We start from the raw sequence: 26921 nt of genomic DNA, 5'->3' as shown, positions 1-26921 counted from the left end.
GATTTATTGTCTTATTCTAGACAAGAAGCAAAATGGAGACCCTGTTTCCCGTGCAGTGGACTGGAGATGGGGTTTCCTATTTGGGACGTTGTATAAGTGCCGGCCTACGTCATTGTGAGTATCTGCAGAGCCACTCTTTGGGTTTTGCAAGATTAATCGATGGTCTACATTGTACATCATGAGCTGTCAATGGGGAGTGTTTGGTGTTCTTTAGTTGAAGTTAATATGGTCTGGGATGTCAGTGCTCATCTTGGTTTCTTGCTATCATTATGGTAGAGAGAGGTCTGATCCTCATACCTATGCAAACTATTATTTTTTGCTCGATTATTTTAGAGACAGCCATTTTGAGTATCAGCGTTTCCCTCTTTTGTATTGCAGGTTTAAATTTATTTACATAGCTTTGCAGATAGCTGTAGGCGAACGGCCATCATTACTTTAAAGGATCAATACGTTTTTCACAACACGAAGCCTTTCACCCGGCCTTCCCCGAAGAAAACAGAGTGAATTAATTCAACATTTGCATTACAAAAAGCCCACACACGCATAGAGGCCGATGGTAACACAAAATCAGCGGCGATTGGATCAATGGTATTTTCCCATGGTATTTTCCCATGGTATTTTCCCATTTTCCAGACTTCGGAGGCTAACTTAAGGGAGATTAGTGAAAAGACTATTATCCACTTAGAGAACAAATTTTTCTCTCATAAACTTTTCGATGTGGTCTGATGCCTTAGTCATGGAAGGCAATGAAGAGATTTTTTTCCTTAAGTGGTTCACCGCAGATCACGGAAGGGGCGTTGTGGGTCGGACGTTTCCGTAACAAGGGATGCCGATATGTGGCCGAGAACAACAAACATATTGCATGTTGAACAATAAATAAATTATAATAGGATTTGTGTAGTGATGTATTTGATTTTAGGAATTAACTATAACTGTTCAAACTGAGTATTATCCTTAGGTCGCCTCTAACCGAAAGACATTCGGGATGGCCAGTCTGTACCGACACGGCGATCCCGACTCGGGATTGTAATCGGCTCGGCCAGGTGTGTCGGGATAAAAAATCTGTGCAACATACTCGGTGTGCCGATTGAGCAAAGTGGATCTCTCGGGGCCCGTGAATAGCCCAACAGATCGGAATTCTCTGCGCGGGACTCGACCGAAACCTCACCGGTAGGTGGGTCGAACTTTTATTTATCTGCAATCCAACTTGGTCCTTATCAAGACGTTTCGAGTTGGGAATTTGCTCCATTGCAAAAGATATAAATGGGACTTCGATCCCTCGTGTGTTTTCAGGCTCTTTTGACACCATTAGTTATGCCACAGACTGCAATCAAATCAACTTACCCCTTAGACTTAGCTTCTTTGTTTATGATCAGCGGCCTGCAACCGGGTCGGGTAGAGTGCAGAAATCCACGCATATTGACCCACTATGTAAACCATTTTTAGTTTTATTTTCATTTGAAATTTCTTATTTTTCTTTGCTTTCACCTTCTTTCTTGGGAATCCACCCGGTTTCAGTTGCCTTTGGATTCCTTGTTCTACCATATTACTATAGGTTCTGTAGGCAAATGGTATAATATTGTACTTTTTATATGTGTCAAGGCTTTTCGATGTATACAAGCTAAATCACTCCACGGTAAAATGTCGGCACCAATTCCCGACAAGGATCACCCGGACTCGTTTTGTTTTATATGAGTGATATTATTATTAGTGTCTGAAGTTCTAGTATCATGGTCACCCTGACGTAGAAAGATCCGTTTATCCGTCATCGAACTCAACCGATCTGGAGTATCCACGGATTCTTGGCCAGGCACTGCACTCTCATTCGTACATCAGCAGGTTCCAGTCTAACTAAATGCCGTATGCTTCTAGAATAGTGGTAAGAAGGGTGGGTGATTCCTGGTGTATTTCTTTTTGCTTTTTTTGCTTTTCATTACCTGTTGGAAAGCATGCAATTCCCTCCATGAATCTACAGATATTGAACAATGTACATACATCATTCAATCGTACTATTACTATAACAATACAGAAGTTATGAATGCAAATATAATCCTCTTTTAGAAATGAACAACAACTAGTAATATGTGTCAAGGAGACGTTTTCGGCTCACGTGGACGCATACCAGAGAGATCCCCATGCCACCCCTTGCCCTCCACCATTTTTCTCCACCAAAAGAACCCTCCAAACACGGAGTACATTGCGCTAAAGTCTTTTGCCCGTGGAGTCCCGTAAAATTTACATCCCCATTTCGGCTAGAAAACGTGGGACACTAGATCCGGGTCATGACTGCCACTGGTACAAGGTCAACCGCCCAGACTTCTTGACTATTTAGTTCGCTCTCTTCCTTGCTCTCTTCTCTTTTTTTTTTTCTCGACTTTTTATTTCCCCATTCTTCATTATCTTTTCCTTCACCCCATTATCCATCTTCCAAGTGGATCATCATGGGTGTTTCTACTTTCATGGACAAGTTGAAACCTGGGAAGCCTGAATCTCAGTTCTCTTCCCAGGCCGCAACTCCCTCGCGTGCCGATTCGACTACTGCTGAAAAGGATCACCTCACACTCGATGACAGCCCTGTCAAGTATCTCACATGGCGATCCTTCATCCTCGGCTTGTGTGTGTCAATGGGTGGTTTCATCTTCGGATACTCTACTGGTATGGTGTCACACAACATCGGCATAAAGAAAATGTAACGCTAACGGTCCATAGGTCAAATCTCGGGTTTCACCACCATGGTTGACTTCAAGCAACGCTTCGCTGAGTACAATGCTGCCACCGGTGAATATGCCTTCAGTAACGTCCGCAACGGTCTCATTGTTGGTCTGGTATGTCGAATTTGAAATTCCACAGGCTGTCTTACATGAAACTAATTTTATAAATCTAGCTCTCTATCGGAACTATGATTGGTGCCCTGGTTGCCGCCCCCATCGCGGACCGCATTGGCCGCAAATTCTCGATCTCCTTCTGGGCCCTTCTCCACATCGTCGGTATTATTATCCAGATTGCTACCACTGACAAGTGGTACCAAATTGCCCTGGGCCGTTGGGTCGCTGGTCTGGGTGTTGGTGCGCTCTCTAGCGTCGTCCCCATGTACCAGTCTGAGTCTGCCCCTCGCCAGGTCCGCGGTGCCATGGTCAGTGCTTTCCAGCTGTTCGTCGCTTTCGGTATCTTCATCTCCTACATTGTCAACTTCGGCACTGAGACTCTCGAAAACGATGCTTCGTGGCGCATCACCATGGGCATTGGATTTGCCTGGCCTCTTATCCTCGGTATTGGTACCCTCTTCCTTCCCGAGTCCCCCCGTTTCGCCTACCGTCACGGCCGTACCGAGGAGGCTCGCAATGTTATGTGCAAGCTCTACGGTGTCCCCCACAACCACCGCGTCGTTGCTCAGGAGATGGCCGACATGAAGATCAAGCTTGAGGAGGAGCTCGCCAACGGTGACGCTCCCTGGCAAGAGGTCTTCACTGGTCCCCGCATGCTCTACCGTATCATCCTCGGAATTGCCCTCCAGTCCCTCCAGCAGCTGACTGGTGCCAACTTCATCTTCTACTACGGAACCAGTATCTTCCAGGGTATTGGATTGAGCAACTCCTACGTCACCTCCATCATCCTCGGTGCTGTCAACTTCGGTATGACCCTTCCCGGTCTTTACATTGTCGAGCACTACGGTCGCCGCAAGTGTCTGATGTACGGTGCCGCTTGGATGTTCGTCTGCTTCCTGATCTGGGCCTCTGTCGGCCACGAGATCTTGAACTCCGACCCTACCAACCACCCCGCTGGTGTTGTTATGATTGTGTTCACCTGCTTCTTCATTGTCGGATTCGCCACCACCTGGGGTCCTATTGTCTGGGCTATCTGTGGTGAGATGTACCCCTTCAAGTACCGCGCTGTCTGCATGGGTGTTGCTACTGCTGCCAACTGGACCTGGAACTTCCTCATCTCGTTCTTCACCCCCTTCATCTCCAACACCATCGACTTCCGCTACGGTTACGTCTTCGCTGCTTGCTGCTTCCTCGCTATCCTCGTTGTCTTCTTCTTCGTCAACGAGACCCAGGGCCGGACCCTTGAGGAGGTCGACACCATGTACGTCCTCCACGTCAAGCCCTGGAAGTCCGCTGGCTGGGTTGCCCCCGAAGGAATTGTTGCCGATCTCCACGGCCCCAACCCCCTGGACGGCCCCAAGCAGGGTGAGGCTGGCGCTAGTGAGCACCAGCACCACGACGTGACCACTGAGATCCGGGAGTAAGCTAGTAATATTGCTGGAAGGATGCCGCCCTTTTGAGATGTGTGGCTTCTTGTCTGCTCTTTTTTCTATCAAAAATTTCTGTGTGTATAATTACTTAACTCTACTCTTACTTCAGCTGGAGTCTTTTAGTTCAGTCTCCACCATATCCCTACGGAGACTTTCATTTAATAGCATGCAAGTCATCGCTCGAACTTCTATCTTTCTGTCTTCCTAATATTTCCAACTTTACTCGTATCAACATGTATACAATCGGTTAAGTTTAAACAATCATCCCATCGCATACATACATGTATGTATCCATGAATATATACAAGTTTCCGATTACAAAACTCAATGAGCATCTTTCACTGATTCCCAAACTCCATACCTGCGCCCTTCCTAACAGCACCATAAACAGCCGCGATATCCCCCTTCTCCCCCTTCTCCTCCTTAACATCCCTCAACAAAGAATCTGTAACCTCAACATTCCTCATGGTCATTCCACCCTCCTTAGCAATCCCAGAAGCATGTCTTAAATCCTTCCGCGCAAGATCAACCGCAAAGAGCGGCTCCTCCCGCGTATAATAATCCCCACTCGTCATCCTCTCCGCATAATTCGCAAAAGGCCCCGGCGCAAACAATCCCAACCACTCCTTCAACGGTCCAACCCCCAATCCAGATGCCTCAGCCGCAACAAGCGACTCAGCCAACACCCCAACGGTATTCAAGATAAACGTATTCCCAAGAACCTTAAGCATAGAAGCCCGCCCAACATCAATATCCTCCCCACTCCCACCGGAAAGATCAATCGTCTTCTTAGCAACGACGCCATCGAAAAACGGCCGCGCCTTCTCAATCGCAGCCTGTTTCCCAGCAGGAACAACAATCAGCTGTCCGGCGTCGGCCATATTCGGCGCCCCGAACACAGGACACGCAACGAAGCCCGCGCCCCGCGCGGCAAACAACGCCTCCGTCTTGCGTGACGTATCAGGGTGCACGGTCGAGCAGTCGACGAAGGTCTTCGAGCTCAGATCCTGTGGGAGAGCCTTGTCGTCTAGGATGGCGGCGACAATGGCGTCGAGGGCTGCGTCGTCGCCAACACAGGTGAAGATGAGGTCGGACCGGGATACTGCTTCTGTGAGGGTGTCTGCGACTGCGGATTTCTGGCCGAGTTTAGTGGCGTGAGTGGTTGCGCGGGATGTCGTGCGGTTGTACAGGAGGAGAGGGCCTGATTGAGGGCCTCTTTCGGCGATGTTCAGGCTCATGCCCTGGTCTTGTTAGGAGGATTGGTGAGGTGGGCGCGGTTCGGGTGACTTACTCGGCCGATGTTGCCGAGGCCTACCCATGCGACACGGGGGCTGGACATTATTCTGGTAGCGGGTTATCTGGAAAATTGATTTATTGGGTGTAGGTAGGAAGGAGAAAGCAAGTCGTGACGTTGAGACACTTTATGGGGATTGAGTGTGGGGCAGACGTGGGGTAGGACGAGGTGGTTTAGATCTTATCCGGTTTCTGTCTGGACGTTGGACATGCATGCTTGGACATACTTGGAGACTTATATGTCTCGGATTTGAAGTGGAAGCTGGAGACATTCGGCCTCTAGTGGACCCAGAATTGTATTCTTCCTAAGCAGTGAGTCACTAAGCCCGAAGGCCGAGATATCGACACTCTTGTCTCCACAAATGGATCCTGGCTAGACACCAGAGCTACTACCTACGTCCACGGGTGCTTGTCTTCATGTCAATCTATTGTCGCAATATGCATTCTTGATCGATATAGAGCAGAATTACTTAGCCATTGCAAATCTTTCTCCAGGCTTTTTAGACACCTTGTAAATACAATATATTCTAGCAGATTACTGCTCTTAGGGTTCATGAGTCCATGAATGCAAGGTAATGTGTCCTACCATATCTACAATTCCAAAAGTTCAATAGTCTTCTCACAAGTAACAACCCTCCCTTCCCCCAACTTTGCAGCAATTTCCTGCTCTTGTAAAACATCTTCTTTGACTCGTCGCTAGCAACTACTCGCACTAATGCCTTACCCAATTCCCCACCATCAACATTGGGCGCAAGATATCTATTTCCCCAATCCCCAATACCCAACCACCCAGCGTGAGTAGCAAAGTCATACGCATCAAACCAGACAGGTAGGACGACGTGGGGGACATTTGCTCTAGAGAGGACTTTAGACAAGCGAACAATATCAGGCCCAAAGTAGAGAATCACACCCACTGAATAGCTTCATGGAAGGAATTCGAGCCCCCATGATGTATCATACAGATAACACTCCCACTCTGCAGAATACAAACCGGGTCAACAGGCAATCAAGGCAGGACGCGGAACTGGTCCCCATCAACATAATCCCGAATACACTCCGGGCCATCATCGACACGGGGACCGTGATGCGCCGAGCCCACTATCGGCGAAACAGTCTGCAAATACCACAGAATCTGGATTCCGCTACGCCGCCCAAGTAGCACATGGATACCCTCCGCGAACTGCCTCGTACGCCGTGTATCCCACACAGCAAGCGACCCCAATGTCACCAGCACGGTAGGTCTCTGTGCGAGCCACCGCGCCAGGTCGGGGACTTCGTCTGAGATTGAGTTGATGGGTCGTAATATTGGTCCTCAGCAGGTGATATATTCTGGGATGGTACAGGGGAAATCTGTATCTGGGCGGGAGGGGATGATGGATGGGATAGAGAGGCCGAAGGGTGGGCTTATACCGGGGATCTTATGTGCGTTGCTGTATTCGCGGAGGCTTTTGAGGCGCTTGGAATTGAGGATCATGCACATTATGCGGAGGTTTAGGTAGATGTTTAGGATTTTGGTCCAGTAGAGAGAGTATGCGAAGCCCGAGTTTGTTCTTGATCTGGTTAATTTGTTCTCGCAGAGCGACTGAGGGGTATTTCGGAGGGAATGGTGAATTTGGGAAGGGAGAAGAACAAGATAAAGCAGCATACTGGGGGTATTTTCAGGGCTGGATAAGTCTCAGCCCCGGGGTATGTTCGAGAAAAGTATTTGGACCTAACAGGCAGGGTTCTGTCTTGGTGGTGGAACAGGCATCGATGGCTAAGCCGAATAACATGTCCATCGCCACTAGGGCTGGTTTTACCTGCTGAATCTCTCACGCAGCTGGCGTAGGTTGCCAGGTATTCCACGTTATTTCATAGCGAGAGTAAGATGGGTAGCTCGTTCTTGTACATGGTGACTGCAGCACGCACTCCACAGCTTCCTTTGGATTGACGCCGTAAGACAGCATGGTTTGTCGTACGATCGTTTCTGTGGATTATAGACCGTCTAGCGGGTGAAATACTGCATTTCCGACCTTTGTGGAGGTGAATTGATGGCACGGGCATTCGGGTCGTTGACCTTTTCTTTTAGACATGGAAATGATGCGATGTGCATTTCATATTCTGGACGTAGGAGGAATTCATGGGCAACGGCTAGACGGACGTTACATTGGCCGAGCTCTGAGTTCTTAATGAAGATCGCTTGAGGATTCATTGCGCCAGTCTGTGGTAAAAGGAACAGCCGAGAAAACCTCTCAGAAGAAAGAGTTACAGAAAGGCGATTATGAGAATTTTGTATGTGATATTGCGAACACGAAATGTACAAAAAAGTCTAGTACGACCTAAAGCTTGGACTTCTCGACGATGGCAACGTCCTGAAAGGGCAACCCGAGGTACATCCACATAAAAGCAAATCTACTTCAAGTCAGCTTTCAGCCTGCTATGTGGAATCTCAAAACCTACCGGTCACTCCCAAAGAAAGGCTCTTCTTTGCCCTCAGCATTGCGCACCCAGAACCAAGGCGCTCCATAAGCGCCTTTATCAAGGGCCTTTTGCGTGTTAGCCGTCAAGGCCTGCTTGAACTCTGGACTCGAGGCCGCGGCCAAAATTTCCTTGATCTCGGTATCTGAGTACCCATTGCTTTGAAACAGTTCAGCCAGTGCCTCGGGCTTGCTGATGTCAATATTCTTATAGAACATCCATTCCCACAATGCGAGGAAGGTGTTTTCAAATTTCTCGCGTGGGAATTGACTCTTGATGTAAATCATGCATCGTTGTGGCTGGTCAACTGATCAGCATATACCTCGTTCTATGAAACGAACCCACATACCATAATCGAAAGGATTGGGAAGAACTCGGGGGTTTTGATTGGCGGAACTCCGAAGTATTTACATGCTCGCTCTGAGTCAAACTTGGAATAGTTTGCTTTGGCAGGCAGTGTCCAAGGAGGTTTGTTCCCTGTTTATGTTGTCAGTGGTGATCTCATGTCTAGGGATGGGATTTGCCCAGCTGAAGGAGAATGTATACCAGAGCCCACATTGATACCGCCTAAGAAGACGGGGTGAAATCTGTTCGGCAATTAGCCCGTGTCATACAGAAGGCAGGGCTATAAATACTCGACTTCAACGCCGTGCGATTCAAGCAGCTTGCGGTTCTTCCTCAGATATAGTGTTGCATAGTATGAATATGGCGATACTATGCAAATCAGTCAGCGAAGACGGGACGACAAAGGGGTCCTGGCATACCGCAGTCAACGTATGCGTCAATCTTGCCGGACATGACGGTTTCTATTGGCTTTCAATGATGAAATATTGTGCTTGAATATTACCAGTAAAGCCAGCAACGAGGGTCGAAGATTAGTTTATCAAGGGTATATGGCAGGGGAGGTGGAAGGCCGAGGTGGAGATGGGCCGAGGCCCCGGATAAATGATGAGTGATCAAGTTCTCCCCAAGCACACACAACTGCACGTAGGTCGTACGTTTAGGTTTTATTAGGAAAAATATTGTGATCAGATATCAAATAAATGCGAAATTATTTTATGCATTAAATTAAGGGTATATACATAACGTGGTATTAACAAATCGCTGATGCTTTATGCACTTGTGTCCCAAGTCAACCCATATTGACTTGGAATCCAAGAATTTTTGCGAGGCAAACCAATCTGGTTTTTCCCGAGTTCGTGGCCAGGGAATTGATAGAATCCAGTTTGAGTCTGGTGCGATGGGGGTGAGCCAACGCTGGGCCTGGCCTGGTCTTTTTCTGGGTCTATTGGGATAGACAGACCGAAAGAGATCGGTTTATGATCGGCTTATGGGCTCTCTTTGAGAGGCCCCAATGTCATCGCTCAGATACCATTTCAATGATCCTAGAGCCAAGATAGTGTGGCTGTAATGCTGAGATCAACATCACAAGTCTGCTCAGTCCTTGCGGCTAATTGCCGACTGGCGAGTATTGACCAAATCCAGGTCATACGGATTCTCCTCGTACTGCGTCGCAGTTGCAGTGCGATGCATAGAGCGACCGGATTGGCGAGACGCACGCGATGCACGGGAGGCATGGCGCGCGATTGTTCCTCGCGAAGGAACAGTAGACAAGGTATCGGTGTCACTGTCACTCTCTATATCGACAGAAACCCGATCCGCACCCGTCTTCTCATCCGTCTTGGGCTCTTCGCGGACGTGGTTCTTCTCAGCAAGCCGGCGCATGAATGCATCGGCCTCGGCTGCGTAGGTACACCGTTGTCTGATGCGGGCACCGTACTTGTAGAATATGAATGGGAAAGGCACGCATGCAAGCGATAGGAATGCTGGAATTGATGACGCCCAGTGAATACCTAGATTCTGGTACATGTAGGTAGTGAAGAGGGGGAAGGCCATGCCGAAGAGCGAGCGGAGGGCGGAGTTCGCGGCTAACACGGACGCAGCGAAGATCGTGTATGAATCAATGAGGTAATTGAAGACACTAAGGAAGACGAGAACCATGCCGAAACCAAAGGGCGCGCCTGCTGCTACAGAGGCCATCCAGTGGATGCTTGGCGCGTTCGTCCAGGCAAACCAGAAAAGGCCAATTGGGAGTGCCACGCCGCCAACCATAGCTGGGGGAGGCGAAGCTCGGGGGCTAATCGGTCGGTGGTCTCGCGACATTTTTTGGCGTAGCGGAAATTTTCTGGGAAGGTGTAGCCTACTGCTATCACCATACCGACGAGGATGCCTAAGAAGGCGAGACCGCCTATACCTTCGCTCCAGCCGCGAACTTCTTGGAAGACGATCGGGTATGCGGCGAAGAGCATGTAGAGTGTGCCGTAGATAATGGACATGTAGATGGAGAAAAGGAGAACGATTGGCTCGCGGAAGAGGAGTATCCATGGGCGCGAGAGTGCGGTCTTCAATGTCTTGCCCATGGGAATAGGGCCGCGATCGATATCAAGTTGACTGCGGTATACTTTACCAGTCAAAGCTGACAATTTCTCTGCGCGACGGCGCAAAAGGACTGGCGCATAAGTCTCTGGTAGCAAGAAAATAATGCAAATCCAGAGCAGCCCGGAGAAAGCAGCGAGAAATCCCTCTACCCATCTCCAACCAGCACCAGTAGCAAGGAAGCCACCAATGACAGGGCCAAGCGTTGGTCCCAAAAACGGTGCTGCGGCGAAAAGACTAATTGCAATACCACGCTGAGAGGCAGGAAACATGTCCGCGATAGTACCGCCTGCGTTTCCAAAGGGCGAGGAGCCAAAAGAGCCAGCTAGGAAACGTAACACGATCAGGGTTTGGATGTTCTGTGCACCGCAGGTGCCTGCGTTGAATGCTGTCAGGAACATGAAGGAGATAGTGAAGATATGCCGACGACCAAATATCTCGCTGAGAGGTGCCCAGATCAGGGGTCCAATGGCAAAACCAAGCACGAAGAGTGATACACCCAGAATCACGACCTCCTCAACGACGCCGAACTCTTCCATCATCTGCGCCATTCCACCCGAAAAGGCAGATGACACTAATGACACCGCCAGGGTGACAAAGGAGACCAGAATGGTGATGGCCCATTTCTTCATTGGTCGAAAGTTCATGGGATTGCGGGGATCAGCTGGAATCCAGACCACGGCATGGGGATCATCCACGGTGCCCGAGCCTGCATATGTGAACCGAAAGATTTCTTCAGTAACAACCTTTTGGTCGAATATCAAGCGCCAGAATGGGATTGTGGAAGGCAGCGTGGCCTCCCCGTCCCCGGCTTTGGGAGCTGTCATGTTGGGGCTGAGAGCCCTGATGGGGTTGAGAGTCAGATAGTGCAACAATGACGTTGGAGTTGTATTGGAGATCGCGGCTATAATTTCAAAACAGTAAGATCAACGGAATCAATACAACAATCGAGAAATGATCAAAGAATATGTTGCAAAATTGAGAAACATAGAAAAGGCAAGGAAAGAAAAAAAAAAGTACAATCCCCACCTTGATAAGTAACCGAAACAGCCTCGGCTTGATCATTAATCAATTCAGCGAATCACAATTGCCGTAGTGTATCAATCATCTCGGCATCTAGTTGCCGAGTGGTCAGAATTTTCTGCAGTGGAGAAGAAACCTTGAAAACATTGAAGTGTTACTTTCCGGGCCGAACGCCATCCAGATATTGAACGGCTTGCCGAAAGCTTGAACGGCTTGGCATATCACAGTAGGCAATAGTGGTAGTTCTACTATAGTATGTCTGACTAAATATATTGTAACAGATTCAAGAATATCTTTTGAACAATATTATTTCGACCCCACGTTGTCGTGGTGGATTGAGCGGGCCTTATTGGCGAATGAGAATTAAATTACTTCACATAGTTCTGCTGTCAAACAATTTCATTCATCTGCTCCGATTTACTGGATTATGAACAATTGAGAAGATTATGTACTTTGCAAAACAACTTAGATATCCTCCAGCCTAGATAACACTTTAGCATAAATCGACACGGATGTCGCCATTGGTCGTGCAACTATGTGATCTAATCGACTCGCTTAATTCGCTGTAGACGTGCTGTCGACGATACGATCTGCTCCCGACGATACGATTTGAATCGTCGCCCACTTTAAAATGCAAGGGCCTTCAGCACCACAAAAATTATAGATAGTCCCATCTCCTCTCCATCCTTCTTTCTTTCTCCACATCTTTCGTTTCTCCATCATGTGGCAGCACATGAGCTCCCTGGGACACAAATGTCCCCAATCAAATGCCAGCGCATCGGGTTCAAGACCCAGGAGGCAGCTAAAGCACACATGGATGAAAGTGGCCACTGGCGAGATAAAGTTTTACCCACTCATACTCAAATTGAACTCACTGATCAGAATCTCCAATCGCACCAGTAAAAACACCTGCGCCAATACCAACCCCTGCAACCAACAGATAAAAGAGAAAAACATGTCGTGTAGGCAGAGCCCCCCAGGACGCCTGTTGGGCAAAGGATGAAACTTGCAAGCAGCGGAATCTTCTGCATATCAAGGAACATACAGACGTTCTTCGTCGCATTTTAACTTGCGCTTTGAACAAGTTAGGTGCGTACGGCATGACAGATTCTTAAAGTCAACATGAGTTGCCATCGGAATTGATATTAGTCGACTCGGTCTGTGCAAGAACTAGTTATCTTTGTCAGTTAGTTCATTAATTAGAGTCATTGGAAAGCTCGTAAGCCCAGATCAGCATAATCTCGTATCGTAGTTAAATGATGTTCAGCAGCCCAATGAAAGATTCAGGTGTCCGGTCATAGCCAATGAATCGGCATAAATCATATGTCAGTCATCATTATATGCCTAGAGCTCCCAATTGACCAGCGAGGCTACCTGTTGGACAGGGGGTATACCTATGATACTCCAGGGCTTTTATGGAGAGTGAGTCATTCCTTCGGGGTCTGGTGAGGATCCCCACAATCTCGGGTTTATCATAGGCCGGATTGGTAATCTGAAAAGTGGTCCACCCCGCCTAAACAAACTACATTATAAGGTCACAATCCTACATCTCATCTCTACCTGAAATTCCAACTCAGCATCGTGATCTCAACATGGCTCCAAGTCAATACTTACTCTATGACATACCATCCGGCAAGGCACCATGTGCCACGTGGTCCCCTAATCCATGGAAGAGTGAGTGCAACAACAACAACAATTGTAATTGTACATTTCCAACAAGCACATGCATACTAAGCGACACGGTGCTATAGCTCGGCTTCTTCTCAACTTCAAGGGACTCGATTATCAAACTCAATGGGTGCGTCAGATCCAATTAAATCAGGCTCGCAAGGACAATTGCTAATGAGGCTTGCAGGTTGAGTACCCAGATATAAAGTCTACACTAGAGAATCAGTAGGTCCAAAGATGATTTCTCGGGATGCGGGACTCGATCTAACATCTCCAGTGTCACACCCAACGAAGGGAGCTTTCCATACACCTGTCCTACCCTGGCCTGTCCTGACGGAACTTACGTGATGGATTCGCGTAAGATCGCAGACTATATAGAGCGCCAGGCACCGCTTCCTTCGCTTCACTTGGACTCAATCTATCTCGAGAAGGTCGAGCGTCTATGGTCCCAATACATGGGCGCTATCAAGCCGATATTTGTACCTTTGGTCCCACGCCAAATCCTCAATGAGGAAAGTGTTGGTTACTGGAATTCAACTCGCGAACAAGCTTTTGGCATGTCACTAGATCAATTGGAGAGGGAGAAAGGTGGTGAGCGAGCATGGAATGAAGCGGAGCCCGCACTTCGCGAAGTGACTGCTTTGCTGCAGGAGAACGAAGGCCCTTTCTTCTTGGGAAACACTGTCAGCTATGCTGACCTTGTGTGGGGTAGCATCCTTCTTTTTAACCAACGTCTGGGATCGGATATCTTTGATGAGGCATTGAAAAGAAGTGGGGACTCTCAGGTCCACCTGAACCTGCTGAAGGCTGTTCAGCCTTGGGCCTGAAGTGGAATGAAACCTTGCTATAGACGTGACAGGTATTCCTCATTCAGATATCCAACTTTACCAAAAGAACAGGACCTATGAGACATTCTTTACTCAAAAGCCGGCTCGTAAACGTGTGTTGCTGTGGCTCAGCTACCCAGGGCGTTGCCTCCCGAAATTGAATGCACTATTGTGGAGTAAAGACGTATGTTAGATTGTGATGGAAAAGAAATAATTATGTGCTAAACAGCAATGAGTTTTTGTGAATAAGCGGATGTCTCTTTCCGGCGTTTGAGTTTAAGTAGGGCTACTATTTGATGGTTTATCATCCCCACATCAACACCGGATGTAATGCCTTGTCAACCTTGCGCTCTTCAATTCTCTATGTCAGCCGAGGATAACCAAAGCTGAGAGTTCGCAAATTCAATCGCTATTTCGGCATCGGAAAGTCTGGGGCATAGAAATATTTAAATAAAGAATGGTCGGTGATAGCAAACATTTTACGGCCATTACGGACGCCCTCGTCCTCCACCTCCGTCCTAATTTTTCACTACTCGTCGTGTCTTTCGCACTTCTTGCGTTGCTTCAAGCATAAACAACCTCAAGATGGCACAGCTTGAGAACATTGGCGCAGTGGTCTCTCGCCGGGCACAAGATGCGTCCGAGGCAGCATCTAAGAGCCTCATGTGAGATGTGATGAGCAATCTACGGGGTCCATCCACAAACCAGAGTAAAACGCCAATATTGGGTGGCATAAAATGTCCTAATGCACGATGAGCTCTTGAACTTCTTCAGCACGAAGCTTGACCTACCGGCCAAATATCCTACATACAACGATGGAGGATCCGGATCTAGGAGACTGAAGCGAGCTATATTCCACTTCCTCAACCTACATTTGCATCCCGCAACTCCTCTGGATCCCAGGCATCTTATCGTCTCTCGAATGGCGTTTTGATATCTCGAGCAATTAATTATCGTAAGCTTATTCCAATATTCTTATTAGCGAGGAGAAGCGAATCATCGATCAGCAGCTCGGTGGACTGAATCGTCTCGTCGGATCGTTCACAACGAACAATTCAATGCGATCGACTCTGGTACGGGTCGGACCGGGCCCGCGGGCAGTGTGCTATATTCTCTTTAAAAGCATATCGAGATACCTCAGTTTAAGACAGGATAATTGTCAGGAACTGTGGCTTACAAATATATATCACGTACATATCAGGATGCCGTAGGATGCCCATCTCTTCCAGGCCCTGCGGGTCTTTGCTTGATCACGCCAATGATCAAATCCCACAACCCCGCATTCAACGAGTTTAACAGTCAAATTTAACAACATTACTCTTCTCAAGCCATACTACCACCAGACAGCCTTGACAAACGCCCATTCTGGTTTAATCATGACAAACCCTATCTTCCCTGTGCCAGCAGGCACTGAGACTGTCCAAGTCCGCATCATTGACACCAGCACCCGGATGGCCAAACTCCCACTGGCCTTTCTCATGCAACCGCCTATGGAGGGAATGCAATATATGCCCGAGATGCCTGCATGGTCGTTTTTAATTGAACATTCTTCTGGTCAAAAGCTTGTCTTCGATCTCGGGGTACCAAAAGACTGGCGTTCATTCTCGCCAGTTATCCTCCAAATAATTGACTCCATAAACTGTGAAATTACCGTTAAAGATGATGTGATTGATATATTGAAAAACAATGATATTCCAGCCGGTCAAATCTCCGGTATCATTTGGAGGTGAGGTTTAACCCCTGTTCATCATGTGGGAAAATGGAAGCTAATGAAGACTATGCAGTCACTGGCATTTCGACCATATCGGTGATCCCTCGAAATTTCCAACCTCAGCCGATTTGATTGTCGGTCCCGGGTTCAAGGATGCTTTTTGTCCTGGCTATCCCTCAGCTCCCGACTCCCCCGTTCGTGAGAGTGATTTCGCGTGAGTTTTATGTTGTAGCCACTTCGCAGATCCACACTCACTATTTATATAGTGGAAGGAATCTACGAGAAATTGATTTCTCCGATTCTATCGAAGTGGGCCAATTCCGAGCCTATGATTTCTTTGGGGATGGCTCTTTTTATCTAGTCGATACCCCTGGCCATGCAGTGGGCCATCTGAGTGCCCTGGCTCGAACCACCACAAGCCCGGATACATTCATCTTTATGGGAGGGGATTTATGTCATCATAGTGGTCAAATTAGACCATCTAAGCATATGCCTCTTCCCTTTGATATCCAGAATGCGATTCCTGCGACTGTGCTGCCTTGTCCTGGGGCTCAGGCATATGAGAAGTTGCTTCTTCGTCGAAATGGGGCATTTTTTACCCCGGCCACTATGGTTGGGACTGATTCCAAGACGACTATTAGAACTATAGAGAAAGCACAAGATGCAGATGCAGATAGTAATATCTGGTTTATCTTTGCGCATGATCCGAGCTTGTTAGGAATTGTCGATTTGTTCCCCTTGCCGGCGAATGATTGGAAGAAAAATGGTTGGCGCAGAAAGACTCTCTGGGCATTCCTTCGAGACTTCGATATGGCCATTGCTGCACAGGATAAGGAAGTCGGCCAAGTCTCTATCTGAAACATAACTTATGAAGAATGTACAACCTGACTATATAATGATAGTGTTTGTTTCATGTCTCAAATCAATACAACGGTCTTCTAGTAGTTTAGGCTGGTGGCGGTGCCCCAATAACAATAGCATTTTTTTGGTGACTCTGTTGCTCTTCTTTTGACTGCTCGACGACCAAAAGCAGACGCGTGGAACGAATATGCAATTCTATCAACTCAAGTTAGCATGATACCTCCTACACGATATGTCAACTCACCTTCCAAGATCACCTCATAACCAACCCAAGCATCATCATCCCGATCATCTTGGTGTATCAACACGGGGAAAGATGGATTCCAAGACTTTGGCCTAACACGCAACTTCAACCCAACAGTCTTGCCCACATCTGCCCACAAAATGTCGTCCGAGTCAGGTGGTATCTGGATTTCTTCATGACTCTCTTCCCTGGCAATTTCAGAAGCCTTCTTCAATTTTCTGCTCTGGTGATGCAACCAGTCTCTCCACAGCCGGACAAAACCATCCTCAATAGTAAACGCACTCAACAGCAACGAGGTCCCCGGTCTGACCTGCACCAGATTGGCAACCACACATAATTGGGAAAAATCCTCATGTCCATCTAGCGTGACCTCCCGTATCACCTCATCATCTTTGTTGCCTTTGCCCCCATTCTTGTCAGCCCGTACGAACCCCACCCCCGAGAAAAGAAGCATCCTACCTGTCAAATCGAAATGGGATCCAATCCTCTCTGCGTCTTCTTCTTCTTCCTCGTTGGCTACTAGAGGTCGAAAGCGCGAATATAACGCCGTCACTCTACCTAATTGGTGTGCTGTATCGACATTCTCGTACAGTGAGCCAGTCCCATCATGGCGCTCGCTCAGCCCATCTGTACCAAGGTACTTGCAGAATACATGTGGCTCGGTGAGTTTTGAGCTGGGGTGAAAACATTCCAAAAGTAGCTTGTACTCTTTCAGTGGAGTATTAAGGAGTAGGCGGTAATGAAGGATTCGTAGCACTAATGCATGGAATCGGTGGTTGATGGATGTGAGAGGAAGAAGATCCCGGGTGGAGAAGTCAGATAAGATTTGTACAAATACCTAAAGGTTTTAGAAATTGCAATTAATGCCCTTTTAGGAAGACTTACTTCGTTAGGTAGAGAGTCCAGGGTCACCGCGGGGTTGGCGGGGTTCATTATCACAGGATTTGATTTCCGGTTTTGATTTCGAGAACATCAATTCAATCAGGCAGATGTACTCTAGTCTGATCTCAAAATAGAATCAAACACACACATATAGATTGTGGTGTATACAAAGTCGAGATGCACACATAGCTGTGGTGGAATAGAGAAGCGACGTCACCACCTGAGCTAGCGGGCATAAATTTCCTCTTTGGTGCGTAGTCCACCCTTCTCACTCCACATTTACTGTGTGGAACATAATGGGATTCGTTTTTCCGGATTTATCCACACGTGCGCGGTGATTAAATGCCTCTTTGAGCCAAACTCGAGGCTATGGCTCCCCCACAGACAAAGTGCCGCATACCATTTCCCCGGAAAACCGAGTGCGGGATCCCGAGCGATACCTCTACGGCTCACCGAGAAGACGGAGATGACAGCGCCAAGACGATGTATACCCGGCTTTATAGTAGTTTACATATGCCTGGGATATATGGCTGTGCTTTCTTCCGATGTTAGCGTAAATAGTAGTTGTATAGACATATATTAGGCGAGGATTCATTGCTCGCTTAGCTGGCATTACGCATTTGAGTCTCCGGACCCCGCCTCCCCACCGGAGTCCAACCCGAAGACCCTTCGCTATTTCTTGGTTATTCTTTCTCCTTCCTCTTACCTCCAAGGTACTCTGTGACTGTTCCTATACATAGCTATGGAAAACGTACTTGACGACATCTCTCACCGGAGATACAACCCCCTTCGGGGCTCCTCTATCTTGGTCTCCCCTCACCGAACCAAGCGTCCCTGGCAGTGAGTGTTGTCGCAAAAGAATGAAAATGCGCAATAGCCTATCTAATCACCTCCAAATACAGAGGCGCACAGGAAAGTCCCTCCAAGACCACCCTGCCGAACTACGACCCCAAGTGCTACCTCTGCCCCGGAAACGAGCGCGCCCAGGGCGACACCAACCCCAAATACGACAGCACCTTCGTGTTCGTGAATGACTACAGTGCCGTGAAGGAAGAACAGGCTCCTTACGAACCCACAAACGAGGATGGTAAGCTGAACCAGGCCTTCGCACAACGTCACCAAACTCACAAAGCCCAGAACTCGAATCGCGCTTCCTCAAGGCCGAGCCTGTGACCGGCAAATGCTACGTCCTTACATTCTCATCCGCGCACAACCTTACCCTAGCCGATCTCAGCCCACGCGAAATCATGCCCGTGATCAACGCCTGGACAGAAATCTACACAGCCCACCTCTCACCCACCTCCCCGCTAGCCAAGAACGCTCCCGTAACAACCCTGCAGCCCTCCTCCTCCCAAGCAAGCGCCACAAAACCCAAGGAGCAGTACCGGTACATGCAGATCTTTGAAAACAAGGGCGCGGCCATGGGCTGCTCGAACCCTCACCCGCATGGCCAGGTCTGGACTACCAGCTCCCTGCCCGAGGAACCAGCCGCAGAAATGGAACAGCTGCGCAAATACCGCCAGCAACATGGCGGCAGCCATCTGCTGGAAGATTATGCGACTCTGGAAAGCCGCAAGCAAGAGCGCGTTGTCTTTGAGAACGAGGCTTTCCTGGTTGTTTGTCCGTGGTGGGCGACATGGCCGTTTGAGACGATGATCGTCAGCCGCACGCACAAGCGCGCGCTGGTTGATTTGTCCGAAGCCGATAAAATGCTGCTTGCTGAGGCTATTGCGGAAACGACTCGTCGTTATGACAACCTCTTTGAGACGCACTTCCCTTACAGTATGGGTATTCACCAAGCGCCGCTGGATGGCACCGCGGAGGAAATCGAGGCCTCGTACTTGCATCTGCACTTCTACCCGCCTCTGCTGCGGAGTGCTACCGTGCGCAAGTTTTTGGTCGGTTATGAGCTTATGGCGGAGCCTCAGCGTGATATCACGCCTGAGCAGGCAGCTGCTAAGCTGCGTGCTTGTGGTGGTGAGCTGTACAGGAAGAAGATTGATGGTTGAATGGTTTAATGAATAAGCAAAATAAAATGCGGAGTCTGGCTGGAGTCGAGCCGACGGTATAATACTTTCTAAAATACATGCATATACATTAGTTCTATAAGAGCTGGTTTGCAGGGGACCGTGGGTAGTGGCGGTTCAGTACACGACTTTGAATATCGCATCCCTCGGCCGTTCGACGAGCCAGTGCATTCAGATAAAAAGCCCGAAATCAACACTCGGAGCAATCTCATGTCAAGGTTGGTCTAAGCCAGATACACCTCACGCTGAGTGATCATCCAAGCAAGCGAAGCAGAAGCAACAATCAAAGGACTCAAGAAGCGGCCCTTGAGCGTAGCGTTGCCAACGATCAACTCTCCAACGAAGTGCGTCAGCGCAATTCCATAAGTCCACATAGCGAGGTTGTACGCGACAGGGTTGTCAATGTTGTAAGCGGCAGTCATGCGAATGACAGCAGACAGGAAAGTCCAAGTTCCGAAGACGCGGCCGGAGAGCGGGCTGGCAGGAACCTGGCCATTGCTGTAGAGTTGGGAGGTATATTGCGGCGAGCAGTAGGCTTGCACGCTGTTAAGGGCGGACACGACGGAGACCTATTAGGGGTGTTAGCTCAGCTGGTTCTAGACACCAAAGTAATTTGGCAGGGGTTTGGAGTTGAGAGATTGTATGCGGGGTTAGGCTTACGAAGACCAGCCATTTGGGCAGGATGCCCTCGAATTGGGGGAGGTAGGTGAGGAATTGGGACATTTTGGAGTTAATTGTTTGTGATGGGTGAGATTGTTTTTCTTGTGATTGTCAAAGGCCGAGGATGTTTCAATGTTTTGGACTCTTGGCGTTGATCTTCCCCAACAAGCTTCACTTTGTACTCCATTTTTTTTTTGTCTTCTGTCAACCTCTTTTCCATAACATTTCTTGCTCATTATGGATTTATCGAAATACACTGAGTGCCTCTCACAATGGCCTGCCCATGTCGCCCCGGGCTTGCCGACTTTCGGCGCGTTGTTCCTCCTGGCGACTGGTGGGCTGGTCATTGCCTGCAAAGTCTGGACATTCGTGCGGGTGCTTCTTAGCCTGTTCGTGCTTCCGGGAAAACCGGTATGAAACTTGATCTATGGAAATTCTTGTGAATCGTGAGGATGAAACTAACCAGAAGAATTATATAGCTCCGCTCGTTCGGTCCCCCTGGTAGCTGGGCTGTGGTGACAGGCGCCTCAGATGGTCTGGGCAAAGAGTTTGCATTGCAATTGGCAAAGGCGAAGTTCAATATCGTGCTCGTATCTCGGACAGCCTCGAAGCTGGAAACCCTGTCAGAGGACATCACCAAGCAGTTCCCGCAAGTGCAGACCAAGACCCTGGCGATGGACTTCTCGCGCAACGCCGACACTGATTACGAAGCCCTGAACAAGCTGGTCTCCGAGCTGGACGTTTCTATTCTCGTCAACAATGTCGGATTGAGCCATTCGATCCCCGTTCCATTCGCGCAGACCCCCGCCGCCGAGATGGCCGATATCGTGACCATTAACTGCACCGGTACCTTGCGCGTTACCCAACTCGTCGTCCCCGGAATGATGCAGCGCCGCCGCGGTCTGGTTCTGACCATGGGCTCTTTCGGTGGTCTGCTTCCTACCCCGTTCCTGGCCACTTACTCCGGCAGCAAGGCTTTCCTGCAGCACTGGTCCACTGCTCTGGGCGGTGAACTCGCTCCTTATGGCATTGATGTCGAACTTGTCCAGGCTTACCTGATTACCTCTGCTATGTCTAAGATTCGTCGCGCTTCTGCTTCGATCCCCAACCCCCGCACTTTTGTTCGCTCTGTTCTTGGCAAGATTGGTCGCAGTGGTGGTTCGCCTACCTACGCTTACAGCTCTTCGCCGTACTGGAGCCATGGTATCATGGCCTGGTTCTTGACTACTGTTACTGGCACCATGGGCAAGTTTGTTCTTGGGCAGAACAAGTCTATGCATGAGAGCATTCGCAAGCGTGCTCTCCGCAAGGCTGAGCGGGAGGCTGCTAAGAAGAGCACCTAATTTGCTCATACGCTCGCTGCTGCTATGGAATACAGAAAGGTGCTATTATGGACAATATTCTTCTCTCATCAGAAGTGATATGAATTATTTGAAATGCATGATGGACTCGAATATAATTTTACATCGAAATGTTTAACACAATAATCCCGAAAATGTGTACAATTCGGCGGTCTTCATGCACGCGTTATCCGTACATTTATAACCCATACTAAGACTAACCTTGGAATTAGTCAACGGTCCCAAGTCGTATCCTTCAGACTATCCGTGACTACCTAGGTATTGGATCATACTAGTGCCCTCAATAATTTAAACTTCTGGACCTCTCTTACATTTCTGTTCAACCCCCTCGTTCTCTTGTTCTCTCAACCGCCTAGGTACACATTTTTGCCTGTCTCTGAGCCCCAAGCGCAACATCTCGTTTCTCTCTGCCGGAGAGGTCTTCACCGTTAAAATTGACGCTAACTTGACTACCACAGTCCTATATATTAGTGTGTTTGTCGTCCCGATCGCTTCTCTAGGGCAGCGATTAAGGTATGCTCTTTGTAACCCAGTCTCAGAATCAAGCTAATACTCCTCAAGCTTTGGCTACTGTGGAGGCTGGTCCATCAGATGGAAAATAAGATGCCCTTGTTGAGACAGATTCTGTTTCCGATAGATCAGGGTCCGGCCCTGATTACCACTCCTATTTAATTCTCTCCATATGTATTATTTGAAATGCACGATGGACTCGGATATAATTTACATTGCACTCTACTCAGTACAACACAAATGTATCCCGAAAAACTGCGCGATGGGCATCCATCAAGTTGCTGCTCGTTTGGCCAACTGTGGCCGTCATTATGCACGCATCATGGTCGTTGATGGTGCTGATAACCGTTTATCATACATTTATAACCCAGAGCACATCACTGAACTCCATGATCTATTGTCGCTCTCCTCTCTATCTCGCAGCACACTTTCGAACCGTTCTTGACAAAAATTCCCCATATGTCATATACAATCCCGCTCCACATTCCAAGTCAATGTCTGGCAGTATCAAGTGATACAAACTCCATAGAATTCAATTGCTTCGCCGACTCGAGAATGACCGTTGTAAGTATTGCTGTGAGTGCTGGACTTGACATGCAACATCTAGGTTAGAGCCTCACCAAGAACCATACTGTATTCCTTGTCAAACAGTGCATGGGCGGAATTGTTCAAAACATGGTGTTTGTATGCCATATGCTGGTGAAGTTGGTTTATGTTCCTGCCTGACTATCTCATTTCGTGATAAGCTACTTTTGATTAACACTATTGATAATATCTGTTTGGGCCAGATAGTTGGTGAGCCTGACCATTGCTACAGTGGTGTTCTATATCAAGGAGAAAGGAAACAATTTAGGCACGAACGCACTTTCAAAAACGTCCAACTGCAGAGGCTCAGGCACATACATGCCTATGAACTGAACAGTGGCCTCTGCAGTTGCTTTTTTCTAACTATTTTGTGTTCAAACACACCTCTAATGCCTTGCCTGCAGTCATGAAGTTTCATTTGCTGTGTCCACATAAGGACACCGTTGATTGGCTTAGGGGTTTCTTCGATAAAGCTGGGCCAACCTTTCCAGGTTGGCACCCAGTGCTTGATTCTTCTTTTTCCGAAAAGTTGCATTTCTATTCACGAGAGTAGCATTCCTTCGAGGTCAATTTCAAGCGAGACCTTGGAGACATGGACCAGCCCAATAGTGCCTGGGTTCTCCAACGCCGGGTCTAATCCTTCACGTTTGTTCTGTGGGTAAATATATCGCTAGCCTCACATTGGAAATCCAGCTAATTTACAGGATTTTGCCGGAATATCAGATACATGCTTCGTGGTACTGCTGGCATATCTGGGTAGATCTGCTACTGTTGATTGGTCATCAATTTGTCTGCCAGGTGATGGCTACTCCTCGTCTATTTGCTTCCTCGATGTCTTTGCTTTGTGTAGCGGGCTCTCGCATGGTGTACGAAGGTGTACAGCGGCCAGGGGTCGGATTGGATTGATTCTAAGATTGCTGCCTGAACATATGCCTGATTTTGACTGCTGTTCCCTTCGCTCCATACGGCGTACTATAACCATTATCCAGATTATGATCTCTTGTATCTCTTTTCATATCTCTTTTCATATCTCTTTTCATATCTCTTTTCATATCTCTTTTCATATCTCTTTTCATATCTCTTTTTATATATCTCTTTTCGTATCTCTTTCACCTCTTCTTCACCTTTTTTTTAATACCATAATCTGTTATACTTAGCTCAGGCACCTTTAGGCAGCAATGGTAGAACCAATTTAATCCGACGCTTCGCCGCTGTACACCTTCGCATATGGTGCCTGTCTTAGATCATGATTCGCTTCAAACAAAAATTTTCAGTTTTTGACAAATTGTTGGTTTCTCGAGTTCAGAGAAGACAGAGAACATATTACACAACATAGGGTCCCCGGCCCACCTAGGTGGAGGTGTAAGACATTGGAATAGGCGATCCGAGCATTTGAATAACATTCGAACGGCCTAGAAGTAAACGAAGATTTGGGCGTCATTATCTTGTATGCTGTACCTGTGCGGCATCAGAACAGCACGAAAAACAGACGGTGAAGATCGACCCGCACGGGAAGTGGAGAGAGTATGATGCGTTGGCTTTGTTAGCTTCGGGATATGAAACGCGGCCGTTAGAGATAAATTGGGATCACAATTTCGAGAAATATGCAAATCTCAAGCCCTTGCCGAGTATTCACATGCATTGCTACCACATGTACGGAGTATACAAGCAAGATCTAAGGTTCAACGGTATTTGTAAAGTGTTGCGTATAGTATACTATAAGAATAACCCCCGCACACCGTTCACGCAATCTGCAAGGGCAAGTATTAGAGCACGATCTTCCTAAAAATTTGCTATGTTTTGCCAGTGTAGCAGAGATTGAGTCTCCGGGGGGGGGGGGGGGGGGGGGGGGTCATTGCTCGTGAACCGGGCGATCTTACTCTTTGTAGATGTAAATGTTGTAATTCCCCTAGGGCATTGGTCTTCGGTTCCTAACCCCCGCCCTTGTGCTCTTTTCCAATTGTCGTGTTCTCGTGTGGCACTGCATATATTTGATGGATGTCCTAAGAATGAAAAGTCTGCTATTATTGAGAGGTTCTTTGGCGTAAACTGCATACTCCATGGCGTCTTCCTCGGGTACACTCGTTCACTCCCTTGGTCATAATACCTTGGGAACAGCTGACATTGCTATTCAGTCGATTTTTCTGGCATTGTGTTTTATTGCGGTGGCTTTACGATTATGGTCACGACGCTTGCAATGGGTTTCGTCGCAGGTGAATGACTGGTTGATTATGGGCGCCACGGTAGGGCTGTCCATCTAATTGCCTTTTTTAAGCTTCTCTTTCTTGTTTTTCCTCTTTTAGGACATCATGCTTTTTCCATAGTATTTCGACAAATTTTACTAACAATAAGCATATATAGTTCTTCATGGTCGGTCGCTATGTGGTGGAAATCATGCTGGTCGTGCTGTGCGGGCTGGGCCTACACTCCACTGAAGTAACCCAAGTTGGAGGGACTGAGGTTATGATTCAATTCATAGAGGTAAGTCGTGCAATTAGTCTACCATTATATGAATTATCCTAGCCTTCAGAACTAATTCCATTGCCAGCTCACATATACGGGCGATCTTCTCTGGATCACTGTGGTCTTCTTGATCCAAGTGTCAATCCTTCACTACTACGTCCGCAGTTTTGGTCAGCATACTATCAATTTGCTGGCATATATTATCATGGGCCTATGTTTGGCTCTTTGGATTGCTGGCTTTACTGTGACCGCGTTCTTCTGCAGGCCGCCAAAGAGACTCTGGCTTGACAATGCTCCAGGTCATTGTGGTGGCCGGAAAATGCTGCACACTGCTATCAATGCAAGTGAGATGATTTTGAGCTTCTTTATATTGGCTCTGCCCGTTCCTTTGACATGGAGAATGCCATTATCAAGGGCTAGGAAATTTAGTTTGGTCGGAATGCAAATTCTAGGGCTAGTGTGAGTTACTCCCGGTGTGTCTTTTTGATATATGTACGGATGTAATAGATAACCTCGCTAACCAAATGCACCACCTGGGCAGTGCTATCGTGATCATTGCGATTAGCACGAAACTTGAGTTCGATCTCGACTCAGAAGACCCGACTTTCAGCTCCGCGAGCAAGTCATTCCTGCTATGCATCGCGCCTCTTTTGGGCATAATCGCTGCTTGTCTTCCGATTCTATCACCTGCTGTTGAAATGATCTTTAGAACCACCATTCTTTCATCCCCGTCACACAATTCTACTTCCGATCCACAAACCTTTTCGAGGTACTGGAATCCAACAGCTCTATCGGGTATGCGATTAGATGAACCCGAGATGCCTCTTGTCACGGTTCATCAGCCTTCCATGACAAAGGTAGGTTATCTTGCTCCTGGGCATATTCAGATAACATCAGATTGGGAGATACATTCGTCGCGAGGCTCCGCAAGGCTTGATAGATCGCCTGTGCGGCGGTCCTGAGTATCTTTTGTTGGTTATCTTGCTGTTTATAGAATTGTTAGGATGACCTTCGGGTCCGGTACCTGACTGTTCAACTCGACTTGTTCTCTGCCATCAAATTTAAATAAACCATCACATTCATTGAAGTGCGTAGCACATAGAGTATATATTTCAATGCCCTAGGGCGAAAGCGTACTTCTTCTTATACATAGTATGGATTTGTGTAATATGTGAGATCTCTGGTCCAAATGTCCTACAATCCCTTAGCTTCTCAAAACAAGCAGATAGGAGCACAACTGGCTGATGCGTATTTGCAACTTGAAACTGTCGCTTATAATATCCCGCACGCTGTTTATTTTTATATCCATCCATCTTGGTTGGCCAATTGGCCTAGTGGTAAGGCATCCGTTTCCGGTGCGGGAGATCGTAGGTTCGAATCCTGCATTGGTCGCTCTTTTGAACTTTTTATTTTTTGCTAGTTCTATGGATGAAGCAGCAGCTAGCTATGAAGACCAAGTGAGCACTATAAAATAAACTAGGTCCCTCGGTCAAATAATAATAAATGATATTTACAATCAAGCACCGTTATGGATGAGCCCCCAAACTCTCCACGGAGGGAGGGGCATAGGCTGTTAACCGGCACTGATTAGGGTATACATTTCCCTGAATATATGCCGGGTATGAAAAGCGATATACACCAACTAAATTAAGTTTTAC

The 26921-nt window shown here is 47.8% G+C and overlaps 12 protein-coding genes across 12 annotated transcripts; 6 read left to right on the top strand and 6 right to left on the bottom strand.

Annotated features, from left to right (window-relative positions):
- Positions 1–2441: 2441 nt before the first annotated feature.
- N7529_000269 (sugar porter family MFS transporter) lies at positions 2442–4249 on the top strand (the record flags this gene model as incomplete). Its single annotated transcript, XM_057235800.1, has 3 exons — positions 2442–2655; positions 2710–2825; positions 2885–4249. The coding sequence occupies 3 exons, from the start codon at positions 2442–2444 to the stop codon at positions 4247–4249; spliced, it is 1695 nt and encodes a 564-aa protein (XP_057102603.1).
- Positions 4250–4593: 344 nt separating this feature from the next.
- Positions 4594–5594, bottom strand: N7529_000268 (NAD(P)-dependent oxidoreductase; the record flags this gene model as incomplete). Its single annotated transcript, XM_057235799.1, has 2 exons — positions 4594–5496; positions 5547–5594. The coding sequence occupies 2 exons, from the start codon at positions 5592–5594 to the stop codon at positions 4594–4596; spliced, it is 951 nt and encodes a 316-aa protein (XP_057102602.1).
- Positions 5595–6099: 505 nt separating this feature from the next.
- Positions 6100–7193, bottom strand: N7529_000267 (glycosyltransferase family 1 protein; the record flags this gene model as incomplete). Its single annotated transcript, XM_057235798.1, has 4 exons — positions 6100–6461; positions 6518–6524; positions 6567–6826; positions 6890–7193. The coding sequence occupies 4 exons, from the start codon at positions 7191–7193 to the stop codon at positions 6100–6102; spliced, it is 933 nt and encodes a 310-aa protein (XP_057102601.1).
- A 673-nt stretch (positions 7194–7866) lies between these two features.
- Positions 7867–8803, bottom strand: N7529_000266 (putative DSBA family oxidoreductase; the record flags this gene model as incomplete). Its single annotated transcript, XM_057235797.1, has 6 exons — positions 7867–7939; positions 7988–8304; positions 8355–8482; positions 8552–8592; positions 8641–8719; positions 8770–8803. 6 exons carry the CDS (start codon positions 8801–8803, stop codon positions 7867–7869), a joined length of 672 nt encoding a protein of 223 aa, XP_057102600.1.
- Positions 8804–9442: 639 nt separating this feature from the next.
- N7529_000265 (MFS transporter) lies at positions 9443–11268 on the bottom strand (the record flags this gene model as incomplete). The annotated part of the gene is made up of 2 exons (XM_057235796.1): positions 9443–10055; positions 10115–11268. The coding sequence occupies 2 exons, from the start codon at positions 11266–11268 to the stop codon at positions 9443–9445; spliced, it is 1767 nt and encodes a 588-aa protein (XP_057102599.1).
- A 1788-nt stretch (positions 11269–13056) lies between these two features.
- Positions 13057–13959, top strand: N7529_000264 (glutathione S-transferase family protein; the record flags this gene model as incomplete). The annotated part of the gene is made up of 4 exons (XM_057235795.1): positions 13057–13138; positions 13216–13262; positions 13320–13357; positions 13410–13959. 4 exons carry the CDS (start codon positions 13057–13059, stop codon positions 13957–13959), a joined length of 717 nt encoding a protein of 238 aa, XP_057102598.1.
- Positions 13960–15335: 1376 nt separating this feature from the next.
- N7529_000263 (MBL fold metallo-hydrolase) lies at positions 15336–16528 on the top strand (the record flags this gene model as incomplete). The annotated part of the gene is made up of 3 exons (XM_057235794.1): positions 15336–15685; positions 15744–15884; positions 15937–16528. 3 exons carry the CDS (start codon positions 15336–15338, stop codon positions 16526–16528), a joined length of 1083 nt encoding a protein of 360 aa, XP_057102597.1.
- Positions 16529–16616: 88 nt separating this feature from the next.
- On the bottom strand, positions 16617–17708 carry N7529_000262 (uncharacterized protein; the record flags this gene model as incomplete). The annotated part of the gene is made up of 3 exons (XM_057235793.1): positions 16617–16726; positions 16776–17613; positions 17661–17708. 3 exons carry the CDS (start codon positions 17706–17708, stop codon positions 16617–16619), a joined length of 996 nt encoding a protein of 331 aa, XP_057102596.1.
- Positions 17709–18399: 691 nt separating this feature from the next.
- Positions 18400–19666, top strand: N7529_000261 (UDP-glucose:hexose-1-phosphate uridylyltransferase; the record flags this gene model as incomplete). Its single annotated transcript, XM_057235792.1, has 3 exons — positions 18400–18497; positions 18560–18744; positions 18795–19666. 3 exons carry the CDS (start codon positions 18400–18402, stop codon positions 19664–19666), a joined length of 1155 nt encoding a protein of 384 aa, XP_057102595.1.
- A 242-nt stretch (positions 19667–19908) lies between these two features.
- Positions 19909–20407, bottom strand: N7529_000260 (Erg28 family protein; the record flags this gene model as incomplete). Its single annotated transcript, XM_057235791.1, has 2 exons — positions 19909–20253; positions 20345–20407. 2 exons carry the CDS (start codon positions 20405–20407, stop codon positions 19909–19911), a joined length of 408 nt encoding a protein of 135 aa, XP_057102594.1.
- A 174-nt stretch (positions 20408–20581) lies between these two features.
- On the top strand, positions 20582–21687 carry N7529_000259 (ketoreductase; the record flags this gene model as incomplete). Its single annotated transcript, XM_057235790.1, has 2 exons — positions 20582–20755; positions 20824–21687. 2 exons carry the CDS (start codon positions 20582–20584, stop codon positions 21685–21687), a joined length of 1038 nt encoding a protein of 345 aa, XP_057102593.1.
- A 3173-nt stretch (positions 21688–24860) lies between these two features.
- On the top strand, positions 24861–26225 carry N7529_000258 (uncharacterized protein; the record flags this gene model as incomplete). The annotated part of the gene is made up of 5 exons (XM_057235789.1): positions 24861–25043; positions 25162–25281; positions 25349–25433; positions 25563–25722; positions 25805–26225. 5 exons carry the CDS (start codon positions 24861–24863, stop codon positions 26223–26225), a joined length of 969 nt encoding a protein of 322 aa, XP_057102592.1.
- Positions 26226–26921: the final 696 nt, after the last annotated feature.

This window comes from Penicillium soppii (assembly GCF_028829465.1).
Source record: "Penicillium soppii strain IBT 18220 chromosome Unknown utg000001l, whole genome shotgun sequence".
Lineage (NCBI taxonomy): Eukaryota > Fungi > Ascomycota > Eurotiomycetes > Eurotiales > Aspergillaceae > Penicillium > Penicillium soppii.
The sequence above is the reverse complement of the archived record's forward strand: the minus strand, read 5'-3'. Positions and strand labels throughout refer to the sequence as shown.